Source organism: Balaenoptera borealis (assembly GCF_965194805.1).
Source record: "Balaenoptera borealis genome assembly, chromosome: 20".
Lineage (NCBI taxonomy): Eukaryota > Metazoa > Chordata > Mammalia > Artiodactyla > Balaenopteridae > Balaenoptera > Balaenoptera borealis.
This window is the reverse complement of record NC_138879.1, coordinates 7,966,416-7,988,177: the sequence shown is the minus strand read 5'-3', so window position 1 is coordinate 7,988,177 and position 21,762 is coordinate 7,966,416. Positions and strand designations below refer to the sequence as shown.

Genomic DNA, 21,762 nt, shown 5'->3' with positions numbered 1-21,762 from the left:
CCTCGCCCAGGCCCCCTGCCCTGACCCCTCCCCTCTAACATGTTTGACCGGCGCTTACTTCTTTTCCCCCCAGGAATGTGGCATCACCCCAGAAAGTGAGACCCTGACCTTGTCATCGTCAGGAGCTATTGACCAGTCGTCCTGCACGGGGACGCCTCTCTCCTCCACAATTTCCTCCCCAGAAGGTACATGATGGGGGGCGGGAGCAACTGCAGGTCCTTCCCCGTCAGCCGAGTCCATAGTGCTTCTAATATTTCCTCCCAGATGGACTGGGGAGCAGCAAATGAATACCTAAGCGGCAGACAAAATAGGCCCTGGCTTGAGAGGAAGTGAGACTCGCTCTCTTGCAATGAGAGGGCGGCCTAGCGGCCGAGCTGGGGGGAGAAGCAGCTGTCTCACTCCCAGTCCTGCCGTCGTAAGGTTTTCTTTAACATTATGACAGGGAAAAGCAAATCCCTCATCCCTGAGGCTGAGTTTGGAGCTCTAAAATGTAAAGGAGCCAAACCTTGGAAAACCTTCCATCTAAACCCTATTTGGTGAGGGCCAGGCCGGGCCGCTGGTGTCCTCGCTGCCCGGGCGCAGGGAGAGAGCTCTGCTCCCGGTCCGCTCAGAGCAGCCGGGCCTGACCTCCGTGTCCTTCCTCCAACTCCTGTCTCCAAAGACCCTGCCAGCAGCAGTCTGGCCCAGTCGGTCATGTCCATGGTGTCCTCCCAGATCAGCACCGACACCGTCTCCTCCATGTCCGGCTCCTACATCGCCCCTGGCACGGAAGAGGAGGGGGAGGCTCTCCCCTGCCCCCGGGCCGCCAGCAGGACCCCCTCGGAAGAAGAAGAGGTAAGAGAGGAGCATGGGATCGCCCTCGCCGCTCTGCTCCGCTCTGTGCTCGAGTCCCAAGGAGCTCAGTCCGGGGCCTGCCAGGGAGATGGGCAAAGCCCCCCAGTGCTCGGGAGGGGAGCCCCGGAAAACAGGGTACCGTGTCGTTGAATCAAAGACTCCCTCAGATGTGATCTTCCGTGTGGCACCACTTCTGTCCTGAGGACTTGGTTTGGGTTTGCTGCCAGGCGAGCTGGGTAGGAGAGCCGGTGGCATCTGCACCTTGACTTTTGTTGCTCCTTTGCAGGTGACACCGGCGGCATCTCCAGACTGCAACTTTGCGGGCCTCGCCGCCGCCGCCGCCGCCGAAGAGCAGGATGCAGAGGTAAGAGCAGGGTGGACGGTGGTGCCCCCGCCCCCCGGTCAGAGGGACTGCCGACGCTGGCAGAGGATGCAAATAGGACGGGGGCTGTTCTGGAGGAAGCCTTCCAAGGTGGTGCACTTGGATCTGTTAGAGGCAGGGTGCAGAGCGGAGGGACTGTGTGAGTTCTAGAGGGAAGTCTTCCAGGCCAGACCCTTGGGAGGGTGTTTGTCCTCCAATTCACTTAGTATTTACCTGGGACAGGCATCTCACATCTTCCTGGCACTGGGGGACACAAAGACCGAGTGACATGGCTTTTGCCTGCCCACCCCCCCAATCCACCCATCCCGGAGCTCTGTCTGATGGAGGAATCAGAGTTATAACTCAGCGTGAGAAGTGCTGTGACGGAGGTGTGGCCCAAGTATATGGAATGCCCAGCTCACAGTGGGGACTCTACAACTTTCTCTTGAGCCAGATGTTCTCAAAGGAGTACCTGGATAGGGTTGGGGATCCTAAAGGATTTCTGAAAGTTTTATGATCTCACGGTTTGCTTTTTCATTTGACAACTTTTATTTCCACCTGAGAGAAACAGTGTGAGCTAAACTATTACCGAGGCTATTCCTGACAGTCCTAGGGTCCCGCTGTAACGTGCCTCAGACCCGGTCCCTACAGGCCGATCCTGCCTCGCCCAGCAAAATCTGCCTCCGCTGGGCCTCCCAGCCATCTCACATGGACAGGAAATGTATAGATACCATGAGGGTGGTTAGTTCTGTCTTCTGCCAATCAATAGACTCATTTCACTGCTTTATGGACTCATAGTGCCTTCCTTCTGCCCTAGGGAAATGATGTTCTAGAAGAAGAGGACGGATCACCCACACAAGAAGATGGTAAAAGACCTGGTCTTTTGCTCCCTCTTATTATATTTCTTTCCCGGGTATTCTCTAAAGGGTACAGAAAGGGGCACTGGTGTGACTTGGTGGCACTGCTCAAGGGTGTGGCTTTGGGGAAAGGTTGTCTTCTTGATGGAATATCAAAGCAAGCAGGGTATCTGAGGACCTCAGCAGCCTTCCCGGCTCTTTCTGGGCCTCTGAGCCAAGGCTGCAGAAGATACATGTAGTTCTCCATTTACGCTGAGTAGATCCTGAAGCTTCTTGGGCAATTCCCATCTCCTTCCTTCCTGCTTCAGCTTCTCAGCTGCGTCTCACGGAACTGCTCCAGCAGCCCCAGAGCTCAGCAGCAGCAGGAGAACAGCTTGCTCCCCTTGGGGGAACGACTGTTAGGCAGTAGGTTTCCCTGCTTTAGTGAAGAAAACGGCTGATGTTACGGTAGCAGAGGGATCACAGCCCCGGCGGCACAGCGAAGGTGAGGGGAAGAGATGTTAGCAGCTCAGCGTAGACCAGTGTCTGTAGGCTATTGGAATGATTCTCTTTACCATCATTCAGGCCTCAAGTATATATTTTTTTAAATTGGAATCGTTGGTTTACAATGTTGTGTTAGTTTCTGCTGTACAGCAAAGTGAATCAATTATACATATATCCACTCTTTTTTAGATTCTTTTCCCATATAGGCCATGACAGGGTATTGAGTAGAGTCCCCTGTGCTCTACAGTAGGTCCTTATTAGTTATCTATTTTATATATAGTAGTGTGTATATGTCAATCCCAATCTCCCAATTTATCCCTCCGCTCCCTTCCCCCCCCACCATAACCATAAGTTTGTTTTCTACATCTGTGACTCTATTTCTGTTTCGTAAATAAGGTCAATTATATCTTCGGTCGGAAGAATTTTGTTTCTAGTAAGCCGAGAAGCGAAGGAACGACCTACATATAGAGCAAGGAAGCAGGGGGGGCGGGCTGGGAATCCCACCTGGGAGTGCAGGACCAGGCGTCCCAGGAACCGGTGTCTCTTCCCTCTGCTCCTCTGAGGTGCCTCCGCAGAAGGGCAACCTCCAGAGCAGACCTGGATCCCAGCCTGGATGCAGATGTCATGCTGGTCGCTTCTGCTTTGGCGCTGGCAGCTGCTTGCGGGGCGGTGTGGTGTGCAGGGGGTGCGCATGCGCACTTGACCACTCGCGCCTGGCCAAGTAGTGCCGGAGGAGTGGTGGTTGCCCAGGCTGTGCCTCTGCCGCACTCGCGCGCCAGCCAAGCTGGGGTTGGGCGCTACCTCCCCTCGGTTGATGTCTTCAGGGCTCCAGGCTCCGACTTCTCCATCGTGATTGTCGCCGCCCCCCCCCCCCCGCCCCCCGTAGAATATTTGCTTCTAAAAGGCACAGGGCAGTATGTGGTTTCCGCCTGACATTCCTTACGTGGTTTCCGCCTGACATGCGGTAAGCAGTAGATGTATGTTTCTTCCTCTCCCTTTCACCAAGAAAAAAAAGCGGGGTGGGGGGCTTGAAAAAATAACATCTAAAACTGTCCCCTTCCCATCTTACACGACTGTAGGTTTCTGGTCAGCCCCTTAAAACATACTCAGAATAGCAAATTAAGTCTCATAAGAAAATAAATCATAATTTTGCGAACGAAGTGATTCTTTGATTTGAGGTGCAAAATTATGCAACCAAAGAGCTTTAATTACCGTTTTATGTATTAGTCATTTCGCAGAGCCTTGTGGTCATAAACACACCCCACGTGCACCGACAGACACAGGCCGGAGCCGGGGTCGCTTCCCCTGTGGCTCTCCTAGCTCTTCCAGCCTGGCTTAGCTCTGCTCTGGGCCCGGGTCTGCGTGTCCGAATCCCACAGCCCTCCCCAGGTCTGATTTCTCAGGAACGAAGGCTGGAAAGGGGCCAGTTAAGGAAACAGAGCAGAACAGAGCGAGAACACAAACATACCCACACAGTTTCCTTTATTGTCCACTCTTTACCCACTTAATTATTGTCTTTTTTTTAACACATGATTTGATTTTTTTTTTGTCTCCATCCTTAAGATTTTTATTTTAAGGACAGCGAAGCAGAGAAAAACACAGCCAGGCCCTCTCTAACTGCCTTAACTCCGTTACAGGCCAGAGGACATTCGCATTTCTAGGTATGGCGTGTGACAATAACAATGACTTTGACATCGCCAGCGTGAAAGCACTGGACAATAAGCTGTGCTCTGAGGTCTGCTTACCCGGTGAGTGGCAGTCTGCCGAACATGAACTTGGTGGGAGACGCTCCCCTGCTCGCACCCCTGCTCTCACCCTGGGACACCCATCTCCTGCCCTGCAGTTCCTGCAAGAAGGCATGGGCTTTGCTAAGATGCTGGGAGCCAGTTGCTGAAAGGAAGTGAGGCAGCCTCGGGAGAGTCCTTGGGCAAAGAGCGACTCTGCTCTAAGCGAGACTATTTGGGCATGAAGAAAGGCGCAAAAATCCCTCCAGATCCTTCCGATTTGGCCTGACCGTGCCCCCTCCATCATGATCTTGCAGATCCCATGGCAGGGGGCCTGGTCTTGTTTCCATCAACAGGCAGTTTAAGGCAGACACGGCCTCTGTGAGAAGGTCTTGGAAAGAGAGCCTGAGCCCTTGAAAAGGGAACCTGTAGCTCCTCAGAGGAGAGTGCTTAGTTAGGATCAGAGAGGAATTTCAAAGCCAGCGTTTTATAGACTAGCTCTGTGACCCACTGAGCCCTGGGTTTCCACCAGTTGCCTTGCGCTCCCTAGATTTGTATCCCAAAGGAACGATCAGGGGTCAAGGGTGACTCTTCTCCCTGGAGCCCTAACTCTATAAATTTGATCAGGGCCGTCAACGTGCCCCTTATTCCTTCTCATGACACTAAACTGCATCTGGGATGAGTTCTCAGGAGGAGCCCACCTGTCGGTCACACTCTGGGCACTGATGCCCCTCTGCTCCGTGCTCACCAAGGGCTCCACCAACCATGGCTCTAAAGCCACGTCTTGCCCGGTGGACCAGGTCGAAATTGCCCCTCCTGGGTTCACGGCAGAGACTGCCTTCATGTTGCGTGGTTTGTAATCTCTTAAACGTGCCCTGGACATGTTTAAGCTTCAGGACAGCCACGTCTCATCATGGGTCCAGTGCTTTACTCTCTTGGCGACGTGGCTGCAGGCGCTGGAGGGACACAAACTCCTGTGGTTGCCACTCTCCATCAGCTTGCAAAAGACCTGGGTCCTCACCCCTCTGGCCCCATGCAGGCTTGTGGTGGAGGAAGCCGTAATCCCCGGAGACGCCTCCCCCGGCCTTCCCAAGGGCTCTCCGGTCCCTTCCCACTTAGCGTTGACCCAGCCAGGCCTGGGCCAGAGCGGCTGGGGTCCAGGGTACGCTTCACTTCCTGCCTTCCCACTCTTTACCTGGCTTCTGTCTGTCCATTTGTTTCTCATGTCTTTTTGCCAAATGTACGTCTGTCTGTCCAGTTTGTTTATTTTGAAACTCATTTATGTTATCCAGACTTCGTGTGAAAGTTCATGTTCACCCACACCCAACCCCAAGCTTGCTGGGCGTGCGCACATCCGAGGGGCTCTCGCTGAGGCTTCCATTCCTAACTGGCAAGAGCCTGTATTCAATATGCTGAAATTTTCCAGGAAAAAAAAATATTTGTGAGAATAGATTAATCCCTGTTCCACAAAAGCGGGAATGCTTCTGTGGGAAAGGTTACAGGCAGGATTTGTTTTGGTCACTAGCTGGGGAAGATGACATCTCTGCCCCCACTCAGCCCTGTGTCTGTGGGCAGCTGTGCCAGCCGGCCGCTCACTGGGCTTCAAGAGAGGAATCTAGGCTCCTGCCTCCCCCCAGCGGCTCCCCACCAACCCCCGTTTTTTGGCAGAGGGAGCTACTGGGAATTGTTTCAGCCACCCATGCTGGTGGAAACTGACCCCAGGCCTTCTGCTTCCTCCTCTCCTTAACTCCCTCCGACCAACCTGCTGGTGGATGTTTATTCCACTCTGGGATTGCGGCAGGGGAGTGAGACCTGGAAGGAAAACAATGCCTGGGCTTCCTTACGGTGATCTCGGGAGCGAGCCATTCTCAGATTAAACTGGCTTCACCGTTAAGGCCAGACATGAAACCGAATGACAGTGGCGGCTGCTGGGAGAGGGACTTGAGGGTCCCATCATAGCCTCACCCCGAGGTCTCAAGGGCTCTTACGGGAGAGGGAAAGTGCATCTGCTCTCTTGGTAAAATGTTTCTCGGGTTCTGCCGTTAGCGTCACACTGGTAGCAAAGTGCTGGGGAACTCTCTGGAAGCATCTGTCGGGTTAATGACAGGAGTATCCACTTTGGTAGGTCCCGTGGAATCAACAGGCCTCACCACGCTCAGCTGTAAGTTCGAAGTTCCATCCTGTGACTGAGGTGCCTCAGGCTGGCTTGGCCGTCAGGACAGCTTCTCAGGCACTTGGTCCCCCTCTCCACACTCCCCTCACGGAGCGCCCACAAGGAGGGAACCCAGGGAGCATCCCATGGTCCACCCTCCCCAGGCCCACACGTGCTCTGCCAGGAGCCCCAGCTGGTGGCAGGGATGGCTCAGGTCCCCATCCTCGCTGCTCTCAGCACCCTTGTGGGAGTGACGCTGACAGAGCACCTGTGTCAGTCCAGCCCCTCTTCCCCTAAGAAGCCTCTGGGTCTTCTTCGGCCCCAGGACCAAGGGGGGCGATGGTATGTTCTGAGATTGTTCTGCAAGGCTCTCAAAGGGAGGAAATCTGAGTTGACCATTGTAGGTGGTGAGCCGATTAGAATCGTGAGGCCGTGCTAGGTAGACGGGGCTCCAAGGAATCTGATGGAGTATCACACAGGCGGCAGGATAGTGGTCAGGGGACCAGTGACAATTCTGTGAAAAGGCTCTGGGGAGTGTGATGGGAAAAAGCAAAGATAATTTGGGTTTGTTGGTGGAAATACAAATGTTTTTAAATGACGGCATTGGACAGGAGTGGGCATACCGATGAAATCTAAAAGTACTTATGGAGGGACTTCCCTGGCGGTCCAGTGGTTAGGACTCAGCGCTTTCACTGCAGTGGCCTGGTTCAATCCCTGGTCGGAGAACTAAGATCCTCCAAGCCACTGCGCAGCCAAAAACAAAACAAACAAAAGTACTTATGGAGACCTGAAATAACGCAAGACTAAGACGCCACTAGGAAGGGTTACGCTTCGCGGATACTAAGGAAAACTCTGAATTAACTTTCTCTTTTCCTGGAGAGAAACTCTACAAGATGGTGGAGCTGTTACAGACCTTAAATTTAATTAGTGGCCGGGTAGAGGCAGGAAAGAGGTGTGCGGAATCCCCCTAGATGTGCTCCCCAAATCTGCCTCTAGAGGTCTCTTCACTCTCCCATTTCTGAGCCTGAGGATGGAATTAAGTGGGAACCACCTTCCTCTACCTCCCGTGAAGGATTTTGAATCTCCAGGCTCCCTTTTCTGGCTGAGGGCTGGACAGAATGGTAGCACTCGTTCAGGAAGTCCTCCTGCGCCTTCCACGCTTACCTTCTGCATCCAGGATGCGCGGAGCAGCGGCAGGGTTTTGCCGAGGGTCTGGCAGAAGCCTCTTTAGAGGAAAGAGCACCACCGACTGTACCAAGAAGCCGGGGAGAACAGAGACTTCAGGTCTGAGTCTTGAGGCTGTTTCAGAAGGAGCCAGTTTTCAGCCCTGGCTCAGAATCTGGACCGGTGGTGTTCGTAGGAAGGACTCATGAATTCCAAGCCAGGCAGCCTGGCAGCCGGTGGTGGTGGCGGCAAGGCTGCGGCGGTGTTTTGACTTTGTGTGTGTGTGTGTGTGTGTGCGTGTGTGTGTGCGTGTGTGTGTGTGCGTGTGCGCGTGTGTGTGTGTGTGCGTGTGTGTGCGCGTGTGTGCGTGTGTGTGTGTGTGTCTTCTCTCCTGTTTACCATTTGCTTTTGGTCTTTCCTACCAAACAGCCACAGTTCCGGAGTCCTTCCCCATAAACACTGAGGAATAGGTATGAGATCTACCAAATTATATAAAATGAACGAACAACTTACTTTATCTGGGGCTTCCTAACTTAAAAGGGCAGTCTTGCCTGCTCTTCATCCTGTCACCCTTAGAGGGGAAAAGCACTGTAGACCCATGTGCCGGAATCCGGTACCCCCAGGGGATAGAGATCCCCACATTCTGTCTGGCTGTGAGAGATACCTAAAAATTTCCTGTCCCGCTCACTCCCCTTCCCCTGGGGTCCACCTCCACAGACTATTATTAGAGCCTTAGGGCAGATTATCGCACCAGGACATTTATGGGAAATACACAGTTTATACCCGCTTAATACCTAGTGTTTCTGCCGTTAAAGGGTTTCGTGTCTTGGGCTGGCCTAACCTGAAGCTGACCCCAGACATTCGTGAGTGGCCTCCCTCAAACATGAACGCAGTGAGCCTCACGCCCACCCTCCAGGGTCGGCCAGCTCCATCCACGAACTGAGCCCTCTGATGGGCCGGGCATGGCTCTCGGCTCTGCCCGGGAGGAGATCACAGTGTGATGGAGGATTCAGCAATTTCCACACAGCCTGAGAAATGGGGTGGTGGTACAGGCCGTGGGGGAGCACTTCGGAGCACACTGGACCCCATCTGGCTTGGCGGTGGGGGGGGCCTTCTGGGGGCAGGTGCCGGGAGAGGCAGCTCAGCAGCCCTCGGCCAGAGGATGGAAGGCTGTCCCCAGCCTCAGGGGGTTAGGGCTTCATCCTCTCCCCTCGGAAGGGGCATCTCGCTGCACTGGAGGGAATGAATCAGATGGAGCCAGTCTGTGGGCTGGGAGGACGACTGCGGGGAGATGAGTGTGGCCTGAACAAGGCCTGGGGGGCGGCTGGTTGTCGCCCACATTCTATGAGTCAGGCGCCCTGCTCAGCGCTCTCCCATGTCACCTCGCTTAGTCTCACGGCACCCCTGGGGGGTAAGTACTCGTCTCCCGTCTGATGGATGGGAAAACCGGGGCTCCAAGTACAGTGACCTGCCCAGGGTCACACAGTCAGTACGTTACAAGCTGGGGCTGTACCCCGGTTTGCTGACTACAGGTTTAGACATTACTAGAGCTTGAACAAGCAGGAGGTCATGATGGATTGGATACAGAGCACAAAGGAGAGAGAAGCACCAAGAGTGGGTTTCCAGCATGGGCAGCGGGCGCGTCTCGTGCAGGAACTGCAGTACATGGGGGGGAGATGATGAGTTTCGTGGATGGTACCCGGGGAACCGCAAAACTCTGGAGCTAATGTCTCCTGGGGTTGGTGGCACCGGCTGATAGCAAATCTCGGTGGGCTGCTCGGGTGCAGAAAGAGGAGCAGCTGTCACTCCGTTCTCCCCATGCCCTTTGGTCCCGGCACCCTGCTGGGCAGCGTCACTCCCTGGCCCCCACAGCAAACACTAAGTCTGAGCCCAAAGCAACACCCTCTTCTCCCTCCCTCCCCTTCACCTCCTCCTGCTCTCGTGAAAGTCTCAGCTAGACTCAGTTTCTTTTCCTGGTCCGCTGTAACACTTAGGCAAACTTCAAGACCAAAAAAAGATACAAAAGTGGATCCTAGGGCAAGCTCACAAAACAAGGACCATCCTGCCTGTCCCTCCATCAGTGGGCCACAGTGGCCATGACTGTCCCTAGCCCAGTGGGCGCCGCTGCTCCCAAGTTCCACGTGCTGTGGTTTGCACCCCGTGGGAGTTCCAGGTAATGCACATCCTGCCAGTTTTCGTGCCAAACTCCCGGGCTGTCCTACCACAGACACCATCTGGACCAAACCAAAGGTCCGGTAACCTTCCTTTCCTCTTCTCAGGTGCCTGGCAGGCTGATGACAACGTGGTCAGTCGTCGGAACACGCAGCGCCGACGCTTATCTTCTGGCAGCCTGGAGGACCCCGAGAACAGGCTCTGCGTGTGGGGTCCTTTGGCCATCTGAGAGCCCTAGCCCCTGTACCAGGGCTCTCCCCCCGTCCTCACATCCTATCCTGGCCTCACGGCACCACTGACCTCCTGGGCATCCTCAGCAGGACACATGGAGACTTTTTAGACCCACGTGAAAGCTGGATGCTGAGGGCACCTGCCCCTTCTCCCAGACTCATCTTCTTCCTCAACCGTGATCCTTCCCCTCTCAGAAGGGACCGGAAGCCTCTTTTCTCCTTGTGGGCTAAAGCCACTCAATGAACTGCAGCTCATGAGACCCTTTGCAGAGACTCTCTGGAATGCTTCCACGGTATCTTGATCTTCAGGTGGAGCTGTGGTCCACGGACTGGTTAATTTCTTGTGCATCTTTTTTTCTCCTTAGGAGGTAGACCAAGAAGACTCAAGAGTTTGGGTGACTTCATTACAAACACCCATCTGGCATTTTCTAGTCTCTGGGACATCATAACCAATCTGAAACCTGCAATTTGGGGTGGGGTTGGGGGATGACTCCTGTGAGAAGGGAAAGCTGTATTGCACTGAAAGTGGGGTTTCCCTCAAAACGCATTAGGAGCTCCTTTCTCAAGGACAAGAAGCAGTGGCAACCATCAGAAGGCTGGTTGGGAAAACAGTTCTTGCTTCTGGTAGCAGAGGCTGTGCCTCGTGTGTCTGTCTGCTTAGGAAGGAGGCCTTGAATCTGAGAATCCCTCAGTTAAATGATTACCTACCGGGGAGTTATTTATGATCAGGTGCACTCAGGAAGGCCTGGGGCTCCATCCTAAGGTGACACTGCAAAAGCATTTTTGACCCCCTCTATGTACCAGGCACTTGTTAGGAACTGTCGTATATTATCACGTTTCATCACTACCACCCTGTCAGGTGGCATTCTTATCCGTGCTGCCCCCGTCTCCACCCCGCTTTTCTTAAATAGTTGAAGAAATAGGCTGAGAGAGGGGTGGACCGGTGGTCCTCATTTGGTGCCCAGGAACCCCAAAGGAGGTTGGGGGAAGGGCTGAGCTGGGGTCAGTGGTGGTCTGGGAGGCTCCCCACCCAGACAGTTTTCCTCCCCTGTCCTCCAGATCAGCTGAGCCTGATGGGGGGAGGGGGAGGTACTGCCTTCCATAGGCTCATTAGAGATTTAGAGATGTTGTTGTTCAAATCACATGTCCACCCCACCTCAGTCCAGTGTAGGGCATATAAATAACAGCCTGAAACAGCAAGACCGTAAGCGGTTGGCTGTTCGTCTCTCAACACTAGTGTTATCAGTGGATTCCTCGTAGCTCTCTGATGGATGCATTGTCTGCTGGCTTTCGGAAGAGGTGGTTGTGTAGTGGAGCATGAGATTGAGAAGCAAAGTGGGATCCAACAGTTTGTGAGGCTGAGATGTGACAGAGCCCTAGGCTGTGCCCACCATGATGGCCTGAATTAGTAGTTGGAATTGCTGCCCTAGAAGAGCTTTTCAGGGTCCTTCCCAAGGCCTCAAAGAGAGCCCAGTGCCAGGGGATCTTTTGCACCTCCTGTGTGGCTTCTTTGCGCCACCAGGTGGGTGGTGACCCTCACTGCCTGGTGGTTGTGCTTCACATCCTGCCCTGGGGGTGGGCGGGGTGGGGGGGAGGCCTGTGGTCCTGACAGACACTACATGAGCCAAGCCTGAATCTCAGCTTCTGCCTTGAGTTCCCGTGTCCACCCGCTCTGATATCCTGCAGTGGACTCTGCTGTTTCAGGCCCCATTTAATGTCCTTTCTTTCCCCGAAACATTCTTACAGCCCCTTTCATATTGAACATTCAAGCAATAACCCCACTTCCTGATTTCCTTGAAGTCTGAGCCTGAGAAGCACTAGGGAAGGGGGTGCCCCCTTAGCCTGGGGTGGTGGCGTACAGATGCAGGTAGTATTCACAGCGTGGTGTTACCTGACATGAAGGAGATGCAGGTAAACAGTAGCCACAGTGGCCAGGAACCCTACGAGGAAGCCACTGTCTTCACCCTTTCGGGAGGGTCTGTCTTCTCCCAGGAAGAGGCTCAGAGAGATTCCTCAAGGCCTTGCTTCCATAACCAAGACATACCTGGGTGAGAAATGGCCCTTCACTCCTGTTTCTCAGACAGTTCCTGCTCTCTCCCCCATCCCCTCGCCTCTTTGCCCTCATTTAGCTCTTTGGCAAGCAGAAATAGCCCATCCGAAAGGGCTGGGATCAGGGAACAGGGCAGCTGCCCCAGCCATCATCTGGAGACAGTCATGTTGTTAGCAGCTGACCCAGAGAGAACGTGACGGGGCCTGGCTTCTCACACAAGGACACAGACTAACCGGAGGCCTGGGGCTCCTTCCTGCCACACTCAGGTCGGAGCTCACCTATGAGCTCACTTCCGAGTGGTGTGATGATCCCAGCCTTCTCACAGAGCCCTTTTTCCTTCTCCCCAGTCCCATCCCACCAGAGGTCATGCCCACGCTGGGGCATCTCCTGGGCACAGATCCACACACGTTAAGCCATCTCACCTGGGGAGAGTTTGTGTCCTGTTCACCTGACCTTGGCATGCTGGCTGCTCACTTTGCTTTAGGATCTGCACACCTAGTGTGTGTAAGTATGTGTGTACTGTTGTGCCATCTGTGTACACCTCACTCCCTGGAGTACACTCATGGGCACACTACAGTGGGGACGTCAAGGATGCAATATTTATGGATTGCTGCATGATTCTTAAAAATGAATAAAACTGTTCACAAGGGAAGGAGAGCTGTTAACTGCGCAGTTGGCTTATTTGTGAAAGTTTCTGTCCGACGTTCTCCAGCACGCTTTAATACTTTTACTCAAGACAAGCTGGACGTGGAGGAGTGAGAGAGGGCAAGGGGTAGGGAAAGACATGTTTCTGGGTGGGAGTTGGTGTACCATCCCCTGGGCACAGCTCCTGCGCAGAGGCCTGATAAGGAACCCTCACACCCACCCCACCCACCCCACCCCCTCCCCGCTTCAACCGGAGAACTTCCAAGTGCAGCTCCTCAATAATTGAAGAGCAGGAAAGCTGGTGACTGGAGGGCGGCTGGGGGAAGGGAGGAGGAAGGACCACAGTCCACCGTTAGTCCGTCACTTAAAGGTTGGTGAAATTAATGGGGCAAATGACCCCAGTAAGAGAATTTGGCAAGTCCACGGCTTTTCTGGGTTTCACCCACCGGCTCTGCTTCCTCGGCTATCTGGAAAGGAGGGAGAGCACCTCCGAAGAAGCGTCTGGAATGTCAGCTTCTGGGAATCTTGCTGAGGACGGGGCGGGGAGGGAGCGCTTACCGGGAAACACTGGATTACCCTAGCCACCTTGGGGTGTCTGCGACCGGTGCTGCGGTTTCTGCGGACCTGAGCGGCAGGTGGCATCGGAGAGTCAGACCTGCTTGCGGGCACCAAGACGACACTCGGTCGGGAGACAGGGACAGGCCGCAGAAACGTGAGGAAGTGCCACTCGCAGCCCAGCGGAGAGGAAAGGAAACCCCCAAGCATGCACCCAGCCTTGGCCCCCGCGCCACGGGCTGCGTCCCAGGAGCCGTCTGCAACTCTGAGCAGCCCAGATGGGAAGGGGGTGGGGCGGGAGTACGGTTCCCGCGGCGAACTGCTCGCCGGCGGCCCCGGGGCCTCTGCGGGAGCGCCGAGCCGCGCGCCTCTCCGAGCCCTGCGCGGGGCCCTCGGGCGGGAATGCGCGGAGCCCGGACGCGGTGGCGGTTAGGGGGCTGGGTGGCGCGGGAGAGAGCGGCAGGAGGGAGTTCGAAGAGAGTTACCGCCTGAGAGAGTGGTAAGAGCCCGCGGTCTCCCTGGAGACACCCTGACCAATGGCAGAAGCGGAAGCTGTTTATATGGGCGGAGCGTCGCCATGGCAGCAGGAGAAGCCTTCCGAGCGGCTACTTAATGCCCGTCCCCGGGCCGCTGGCGTTCAGAGAGGCGCCGTCGGGCGTGGGGGGCGACGAGGATTGCTGGCTGGGCCCTCGAGCTGGGGGCAGAGAGCCGCCGTGGGGGTGGGCAGTGGGAGGAACTTCTTCGAGAACCTTCCTTTGGCCCGGGCTGCGCTCTGAGCCAGGTAAGGGACGGGGAGGGCTGCAGGCCGTGGGAAGGGAGGGCGTCGGTACCAGCCCACTCTCCCATCCGTCCCCGACGGAAGTGGTGGGCCCGGGGACTGACATCAGAGGAGTCTGGGGGACACTCACTTCCCGCCCCCTTATAACTCTCTGTTTTGTTTCCTTCCTTCCCCTTGATCCCCATCCTAATATCCCTTTTCAAAGATCAGACGACCTCCCCCGCCCCCCGCCCCGTCGTACTACCCTCCTGGACTCTCTCGCCCCATTTCCATTTGTTGTGGAGGGAGAGAGGGGGGTTAATTTCCCGCTTTGAGGGAGAAGGGGGTGGCCTCGCATGCCCCTACACTATTCCCTCGTTTGGCTAATTAAGTCTCCTCTAAAAGATCAAAGAGGAAAAGAGCGAGGCGAACCCGGTGGGGGTCGGACCCCCGGGCACAGCTTCTGTTTCCCAGACCTCGGCAGTAAAAGATCCCCCCCAGCTGCGGGAACGATTTTAGTAAGAGCCTCCCCCTTCGCACACACTCTCCCCTCGGGAGTGGGGAAAGAGGGCTCAGTTCCCGCTATGGTCCCCGCAGGCACATTCAGTTCGGAGGAGGCTACCCCCGGATCGCGGGATGGAAGCACGCTTCCGGGAGGCTGTGTAACTGAAGCCGCGGGAGTCAGCGGCCCGGAGAGCTCGGCGGCCACCCTCGGCTCGGCTCGTGGATGTTGACCGCCCCCTCGGAGAGTCCCCGCAGATATGGCGGAGAGCTGGTTACGCGTCTCGGGAGCAGGGGCGGCGGAGGAGGCCGGACCGGAAGGCGGCCTGGAGGAGTCCGACGCCCTGGATGACAGCCTGACCAGCCTGCAGTGGCTGCAGGAATTCTCTATTCTCAACGCCAAGGCCCCCGCCCTGCCTTCGGGGGGCACCGACCCCCACGGCTACCACCAGGTGCCAGGCTCGGCCGCGCCGGGGTCTCCCCTGGCGGCCGACCCCGCCTGCCTGGGACAGCCGCACACGCCCGGCAAGCCCACGTCCTCGTGCACGTCGCGGAGCGCCCCCCCGGGGCTGCAGGCCCCGCCTCCCGACGACGTGGACTACGCCACCAACCCGCAAGTGAAGCCGCCCTACTCATATGCCACGCTCATCTGCATGGCCATGCAGGCCAGCAAGGCCACCAAGATCACCCTGTCGGCCATCTACAAGTGGATCACGGACAACTTCTGCTACTTCCGCCACGCTGATCCCACCTGGCAGGTAGGGGAGGCCCTCCCTCCCTCCCCATGCCCGCGCGGACTGGATTCACATCCCAGATCCGCAGGCCGAGTAGGCGCGGTACAGCCAGGGCCCCGAGAGAGGAAGGCCGTCGAGGAAGGACCTGAGGGAGCCCAGTGCTTGGACTGCCGCCCCTTTGACCTCAGAGGGGGAGGGGGAAGGATGTGCAGAGGGCTTTAGGGGCGCCGACACAGAGGTGCAAGTGGGAAAAACTTGTCACTCATCCAGCAGGCTCAGCCCAAAGACCAGGGCTGAACTATGCGTGGACACAGCCCCCCAGGGTAGGTTGATGGACTGAGGGACACATTTTTGTCCCGAGTCCTAGAATTCCTAGACACTGCCCTACTCCAGGTCAGTTTGTCAGGACCTGACTGGAGGCAGGAACAGAAGCATCGTTCCTGCCAGGCTCTGCATCCTGCCTGGTTTCAGTCAGCTGGAGGGGGTCTGGGAGGGGAGAGGGGTGTGCTGTGGGGTGTGAAGGCCAGCTGTGTCCCAGTGGAAGGGCTACGGGGCCTTCCTAAAGCTGCTGTGCCAGCCCCCACCCCAACCCCTCCCTAGTTTCCTGCCTACACTCCTCCCCCTCTTCTCATCAACCTCCCCGGGGGGACAATTACCTCAGCCAGGTGCTTTCCACAGGGGCTCTTGCCTCCCACACTGGCTTCATGTTCCAAGTCTCCAGAACCTGGCACAGAGCAGCCAAGGGGCCCAGGCCACCGTGTAAACATCCCAGTCTTGCCAGGGGGCACTACTCACCTGCCGGCCCCACCGACCAGGCCCCAGACCCCTGTGCCCCAGCGTGGTTTGGCCTGTGCACCCGGGCATGAACAAGGCAGGATGGTGATTCAAGGCCGGGCACACACTGCCCTGAGCATCTTCGACCATCAGGATCAGGGGCTACTTGGGGGCAGAGACCCTGAGGATGCACAGATCCTTCCCTGTGGCACAGGTCACAGGATCACAGTTCCAAGCTATTCCACGTTTGCTTAGGCCCTGACCCTGGGGCAGGTACCATTTGTAACCTTGGTGAGAAAGCAGAGACCCTCCACACCCGCCCCCCCCGACCCTACCCCAAGCCTGAGAGGCCCCAGGAATGAGCGCTATGCTCTTGGCTGGGTAATAATCAACTGAGGCCTCAGAGCCTGGGGTGGGAGGAGGGGGACATGGGGGGTGAGGGCCCAGGCCAGCAGCCGGCTCTGCAAACAAGGAAAGTCATCAGATCCTCCCACACTCCATCCCTCCCCCCACACACACACACCCTCACACCCACTCACTCATTTCACAAACAGAGAAGGCCAGCCAGGCCCAGGCAGAGGGAGATGGCCGTCCAGGCCCTGGGGGAGCCAAGGCCTTTGGCCAGAGGCCGCAAGCGGCGGGGTAAGGGAGGGAGGGCAGGACAGGGTGGCAGTGAGAGCCACCCTGCGGCTCAGGGCTCGGATGACTGAGCAGGCAGATATCCTGGCAACAGGGAACAAAAGCCCCCGACAGCACTCCCAGCTCCCGGTGCCCCGTGGCTGGTGTCCCAGAGCCTCCTGGTCGGAGCAGCGCCTCTGTCTCCCCTGCCCCCATCAGAGAGAAGGTGGTGGCGGGGCTGGCAGTGGCTCTAGGCGCCCCCCCCCATCACTGACCCCACCCACTCACCCAGCCGTCTTCCTTCTCTACTGTCTCCCTGTGTCCAGAACTCCATCCGCCACAACCTGTCCCTGAACAAGTGCTTCATCAAGGTGCCTCGGGAGAAGGACGAGCCAGGCAAGGGGGGCTTCTGGCGCATCGACCCCCAGTACGCCGAGCGGCTGCTGAGTGGGGCCTTCAAGAAGCGGCGGTTGCCCCCAGTCCACATCCACCCAGCCTTTGCCCGCCAGGCCGCGCCGGAGCCCAGCTCCGCCCCGTGGGCCGGGCCACTGACCGTGAACACCGAGGCCCAGCAGCTGCTGCGGGAGTTCGAGGAGGCCACTGGGGAGGCGGGCTGGGGTGCGGGCGAGGGCAGGCTGGGGCATAAGCGTAAACAGCCGCTGCCCAAGCGGGTGGCCAAGGTCCCGCGGCCCTCCAGCACCCTGCTGCTGACCCAGGAGGAGCAGGGCGAGCTGGAACCCCTCAAGGGCAACTTTGACTGGGAGGCCATCTTCGACGCCGGCACGCTGGGCGGGGAGCTGGGCACGCTGGAGGCCTTGGAGCTGAGCCCGCCGCTGAGCCCCGCCTCGCACGGGGACGTGGACCTCACCGTCCACGGCCGCCACATCGACTGCCCTGTTACCTGGGGGCCGCCGGTGGAGCAGGCTACCGACAGCCTGGACTTCGACGAGACCTTCCTGGCCACATCCTTCCTGCAGCACCCCTGGGACGAGAGCGGCAGTAGCTGCCTGCCCCCCGAGCCCCTCTTTGAGGCCGGGGATGCCACCCTGGCCTCTGACCTGCACGATTGGGCCAGCATGGGCGCCTTCCTGTAAGAAGCCACGCCCTGCCCCGCCTCCAGACAGCGCCCAAGTCTGGGCCCAGACTGGCCCCCTCCCCCCAGCCAGTGCAGGCCCGTGGACACCCTACCGCCCAGGCAGGGGCTGGGCCAGGTCACCCCACGAGGCCACACGGCCCCCAGCCCAGGCCATCCTCAGATTCTAGTCCAGCAGGCTGAGAACTGGGGCCCAGGACCAAAATTGCTGCCTCCGCTCCCCAGCCCCCCATACCCACAGTGTTTCATTGATCCACTTCTTCCCTGCCCCAGGGACACACTAAGGGCCCTGCACTATGAGAGCTGCGTCTTGGAGGGGCCCTGGCCAAGCTGGAAGCATCAGTACAGGGCCCGCCCCAGAGCATCTTGGCTTCGAAGCTTCTCTCTCTCCCGCTCTCCTCCCCAGGTCTCTATCCAGAGAAAGTTCCCCAGGTACAACAAATGCTGATTAGGTGACTGCAAATTAACACCCTAAAGGCCTCTCCGGGCAGAGCTTCCCTGGGGCTGGGGCCGGCAGTATGTGGGGCGGAGCTAGGGGGAGGGGGGAAGAGAGAGGAGACAGAAACGAGGCCGGGGTGCCGGGTGGAGCCAGGAGATTTTCTAAGGCCTCTGGGGTCTTCTGGCTTCATCCCTAGAGGTGGGGCAGAGGGTATCCCTAATCTTTGAGCCCAACTTGAGGCTGAGAGCAGCGGGGAGTTGGGGCTCTGGGGGTTACGGGCTGGGGCAGCCAAGCTGCAGAGGGAAAGGGGACAGACAGACTAACGTAGTGAGTGTAGCTATAGCTGAGGCTTAACTGGGAGGGACGCAGTGCTTGCTAGAACCACTGGGACCAGGAAGGGGGAACGGCCCCGTGCCCTTGCTTGCACTCCTGCGGGCGAGTGTCTTGCTCCACCCTAAGCCCCCTGGGCTGCATCCCACATCCACCCTCCTGCCCCATTGGGCAATTTAACCTTTTTCATGGAAAGTTATTTACAATAAAAAAATTTTTAAAAATAAAGTTTTAAAAAATCTCAAAATGGACCTGCTTGCAACTTTCTCTGGGGAAAAGCATGGGCCAGTTTTGGGGAGGCCAAGGCCCAAGGGGGAATGGCTGGGAGGAAGATGGGGGGCACCAAAGGCCTGCAGAGTGCCCCCTGATGCACCCCCCATGATCTCTGGGTCCCCAGAGAGAAAGGGGCTGAGAGGCAGCCCTCGGGGGTCCCCTGCAGCCAGGGCCTCGGCACCGCTGTCTGTGCAATGGGGAGACTGTACCCACAGCCCCCTCCCTGGCCCTGGGGACTCACAAAGGCTGAGCTTGCCCAGGGCTCGGCTCACGTCCCCCACCTCGCCCACCTCGAGGGCCTGCCCAGGCTCGCCTGCGGTCCTCGCCTGGGCCTGTCTCCAGCTCCTCCCTCCCTTGGTCCCTTCCTGAAGGGACAGGGTGTGAGGTCAGAGGGCCCCAGCCCCTGGGGCCCCACTTGCCACCCTGGGGTTCATTCACCCCGCCCAGCGCCTTCCCTCCAATGCAGGTTGGGGCTGAGGGAGGCCATCAGGGAAGACGGAAGACGGGGTGCCTAGACCCTATAGCTCCAGCCTGTGAGGAACCAACGTACCAGAGTTCTGACGGGGAAACTGAGGCACAGCAAATATGTGACACTCAGCAGGCACCTTTCAACCCCCTCACCCCAGCTTTGCCTGGAACCCATCTCTCCCCCGAGCCCACACCTGGCCCCGCCAGCACGCCCTTGTGGTGCACAGCCCCTTCCCCCAGCACTCACGCGCGTGCGCGCGCGCACACACACACACACACACACACACACACACACACACACAAACGGGCACTGTCCTACACAATCCTGCCCAGCCTCCACGGGCCCCTTTCTCCTGAAGCCCCTTTCTTTCCTTGCACTCGAGGCTGGCTCCAGGCCAACCTGGCATTCCCCCGCCAACTTGCTGCTTTCACTTGCTAATTATTCCAAATATTTCAGAAGGGTGCACACACTGCAGGGCCAGCCGGGTTGGGGCCTTACCGAGCTCAGAAGCCAGCCCATCCCCTTCCCACCGCTTGCTGAGGAGGCTGCCCCAGCCTCCCTCTGAGACTCCCTTCACCCCCTAAGCAACGGCTGCCTCCCTCTCCCCACCACCCACCGGCCTTCCCCACCCCCCACGCTCCCCAGCACTGGGGGAACATGGGGGCTCCAGCCTCTCCACTGGCCCCCAGGATCAGCCTCCAGCCCCCGCCCAAAGGGGTATACCCTGGATTGACAGGTGGGGCCTGTCACTGTCTCCTCTCCTCACCCTCTGCCTGGGCCCATGCTGGGGGAAGAGGGGCAAGGTCAGGGGCTGGCAGAACTGCCTGCCAGGTAAGGAAAGGCTGAAGAAGCTTCTGGCTGCCAGGAAGAATCACCAGGAGCTCCTGAAAATCCCTATGCCTGAGACTAGCGTCTCTGGGGGCGGGAGCCAGACACTGGCACTTTTAAGGGTCCGTGGATGCTGCCAACGAGCAGCCAAAGCTACGAGGGGGCTCCGAAGGGGCCGGAACACAGGGCTTCACACGCCCTTTCAGCAGGCAGCGTTTGGGGGGTGGCGGTTGAGGGGGCGGGAAGCGTGAGTGGATCCTGTCCCTCCTATTCATCCCTGCCCTGGCCCTTGTCTGGGTGGCTTTTTAAAAAAGACGTTCAGTGACTCCGTATTTATTTATAGATTCAATGTAATCCCAGTCAATATATATTTTGCACCATTAACAGTAAGTTGCAGACAGGATGCCCCATTAGCACTAGATACTTTAGTGTGTATTTCCTTAGAACAAGGACACGCCTCCATAATCCACCATCACAATCAGGAAATTAACATTGACCTGGTAATCCCATCTAACCGCAGACCCCATGCACATCTTGCAGATCACCCCAGTAATGCTCCTCTCCATTCCAGCATCCCAATCCAGGACCCCATGTTGCACTGAGTTGTCCTTTCTCTTTTGCACTGAGTGGCTTTGAGCCCATGACTCAAGCTCTCTCTGAGTAGGTTTCGCATTTCCTTTGATCTCCACTTTTGAGGTGAGAAGCCCTTCAGCCACTTCACCCTCAGGTGTGATACAGTCCCTTCCCAAAGCAAGAAGCCACCTTTCTGTCTCCTAACTTTCCACCTCTTCCCTATCCTCCCTCCCCCATGTATCCCCAGCCAGGAAAGGGATGAGGGGGAAAGGGCAGGAACTCAGGCTTTGGGGACCCTCCCCGTCTGCCCAGAGTACATCCTGTTCCACGGGACAGGCCACCCCCAGCTCCAGTGACTGGAAGGCCCCCGGGATGGGATTCCGTGCTGGCCTGAAGCAAATGGGCCACGCCTCCTGGAGAGCTGAGCTGCGGGCAGGAAGCACTCTTCTCCCCGCCTCCGCCCCCCTCAACATACTGGGGACCCAGACTTGCAGAAGGAAGCAGGTGAGCTGGAGGGCAGGAAAGAAGGCCTGTGAGGGCGGGTGGGAGGAGATGGTCAGGAGTCAGGCGAGCTTCCATCCTGGGCTGAGGCCCAAAGGTAAACAGGTGTATTTGGACTCCCGGCAGGGGGGAGTGGGCTGGCCCTGCGGGGCAGGCCTGGGCCTGTCAGGGGTGGGGCTGTGGAGAGGGGCTGCCTTAACAATGGGGTGGGAGAGTGGCCCCAGGTCCTGCTGACATTCTTGTGTGATGAAGAGGAAAACACAGGTGACAAGGGAGGGGAGGCACCGGGACAGGGGAGGACGCTTTGTGAGGCCACCCAGGCTGGGCCTGCGCTGGCCAGTGTGAGCCAAGGAGGGGCATGGAAGCCCTGGGGGGTCCCCTTCCTCCTGGGGCACATGTGTCCAGCCCACTCTGAGGCTCCCAGGTGGGACAGGTCAGAGCCACCGTGACTGGTAACCAAGGCGGGAGACGGGGCCCGCAGGTCTCGCTGCTGCCCCCCGCTCCAGCTCCCAGCAGAGCCCTGTCACCCAGACGCTGATCTGAGGGCAGGACAGCAGCCTGGGTCCGAGCCCCAGACCCCTTTCCCCTTGAAGGAAGCAGCTCAGCTCGCTGAGCTCCCCGGAAAGCGAGAGTTCCAGGAAGTGG

The 21,762-nt window shown here is 57.7% G+C and overlaps 2 protein-coding genes and 1 long non-coding RNA gene across 8 annotated transcripts in view; 2 read left to right on the top strand and 1 right to left on the bottom strand.

The window, feature by feature from the left end:
• Positions 1 to 12,692, top strand: part of RNF157 (ring finger protein 157) — an 80,619-nt gene extending 67,927 nt beyond the window's left edge. For 2 of the 5 annotated variants that reach the window (XM_082372773.1, XM_082372771.1), the window contains 7 exons: positions 74 to 185; positions 662 to 834; positions 1,121 to 1,198; positions 2,013 to 2,061; positions 4,173 to 4,283; positions 6,385 to 6,420; positions 9,855 to 12,692. In XM_082372773.1, the coding sequence (XP_082228899.1) occupies positions 74 to 185; positions 662 to 834; positions 1,121 to 1,198; positions 2,013 to 2,061; positions 4,173 to 4,283; positions 6,385 to 6,420; positions 9,855 to 9,976 (681 nt within the window). In that variant the 3' untranslated portion in view covers positions 9,977 to 12,692. Of the gene's footprint in view, positions 1 to 73; positions 186 to 661; positions 835 to 1,120; positions 1,199 to 2,012; positions 2,062 to 4,172; positions 4,284 to 6,384; positions 6,421 to 9,569; positions 9,749 to 9,854 lie in introns of those variants that run through there. The other 3 variants (XR_014238580.1, XM_082372772.1, XM_082372774.1) reach the window with 3 other exon arrangements.
• Positions 2,060 to 4,166, bottom strand: LOC309618665. Its single transcript, XR_014238581.1, has 2 exons — positions 3,040 to 4,166; positions 2,060 to 2,470 (listed from the first exon to the last, which is right to left on the bottom strand). It is a non-coding gene; the product is annotated as an uncharacterized lncRNA (long non-coding RNA).
• A 1,225-nt stretch (positions 12,693 to 13,917) lies between the features above and the next one.
• FOXJ1 (forkhead box J1) lies at positions 13,918 to 18,720 on the top strand. Of its 2 annotated transcripts, XM_082372776.1 has the most exons (3): positions 13,918 to 14,008; positions 14,582 to 15,243; positions 16,938 to 18,720. In XM_082372776.1, exons 2-3 carry the CDS (start codon positions 14,746 to 14,748, stop codon positions 17,703 to 17,705), a joined length of 1,266 nt encoding a protein of 421 aa, XP_082228902.1. In that variant the 5' UTR covers positions 13,918 to 14,008; positions 14,582 to 14,745; the 3' UTR covers positions 17,706 to 18,720. The 2 variants fall into 2 exon arrangements, with proteins under 2 accessions (XP_082228902.1, XP_082228901.1); XM_082372775.1 differs by lacking the exon at positions 13,918 to 14,008 and having other exon boundaries at positions 14,030 to 15,243.
• Positions 18,721 to 21,762: the final 3,042 nt, after the last annotated feature.

Coding starts and splice junctions, on each gene's coding strand:
- FOXJ1 (XM_082372776.1), top strand. CDS start 14,746: ATGGCGGAGAGCTGGTTACGCGTCTCGGGAGCAGGGGCGGCGGAGGAG. Junction 15,244..16,937: donor ACGCTGATCCCACCTGGCAG/GTAGGGGAGGCC, acceptor CCCTGTGTCCAG/AACTCCATCCGCCACAACCT.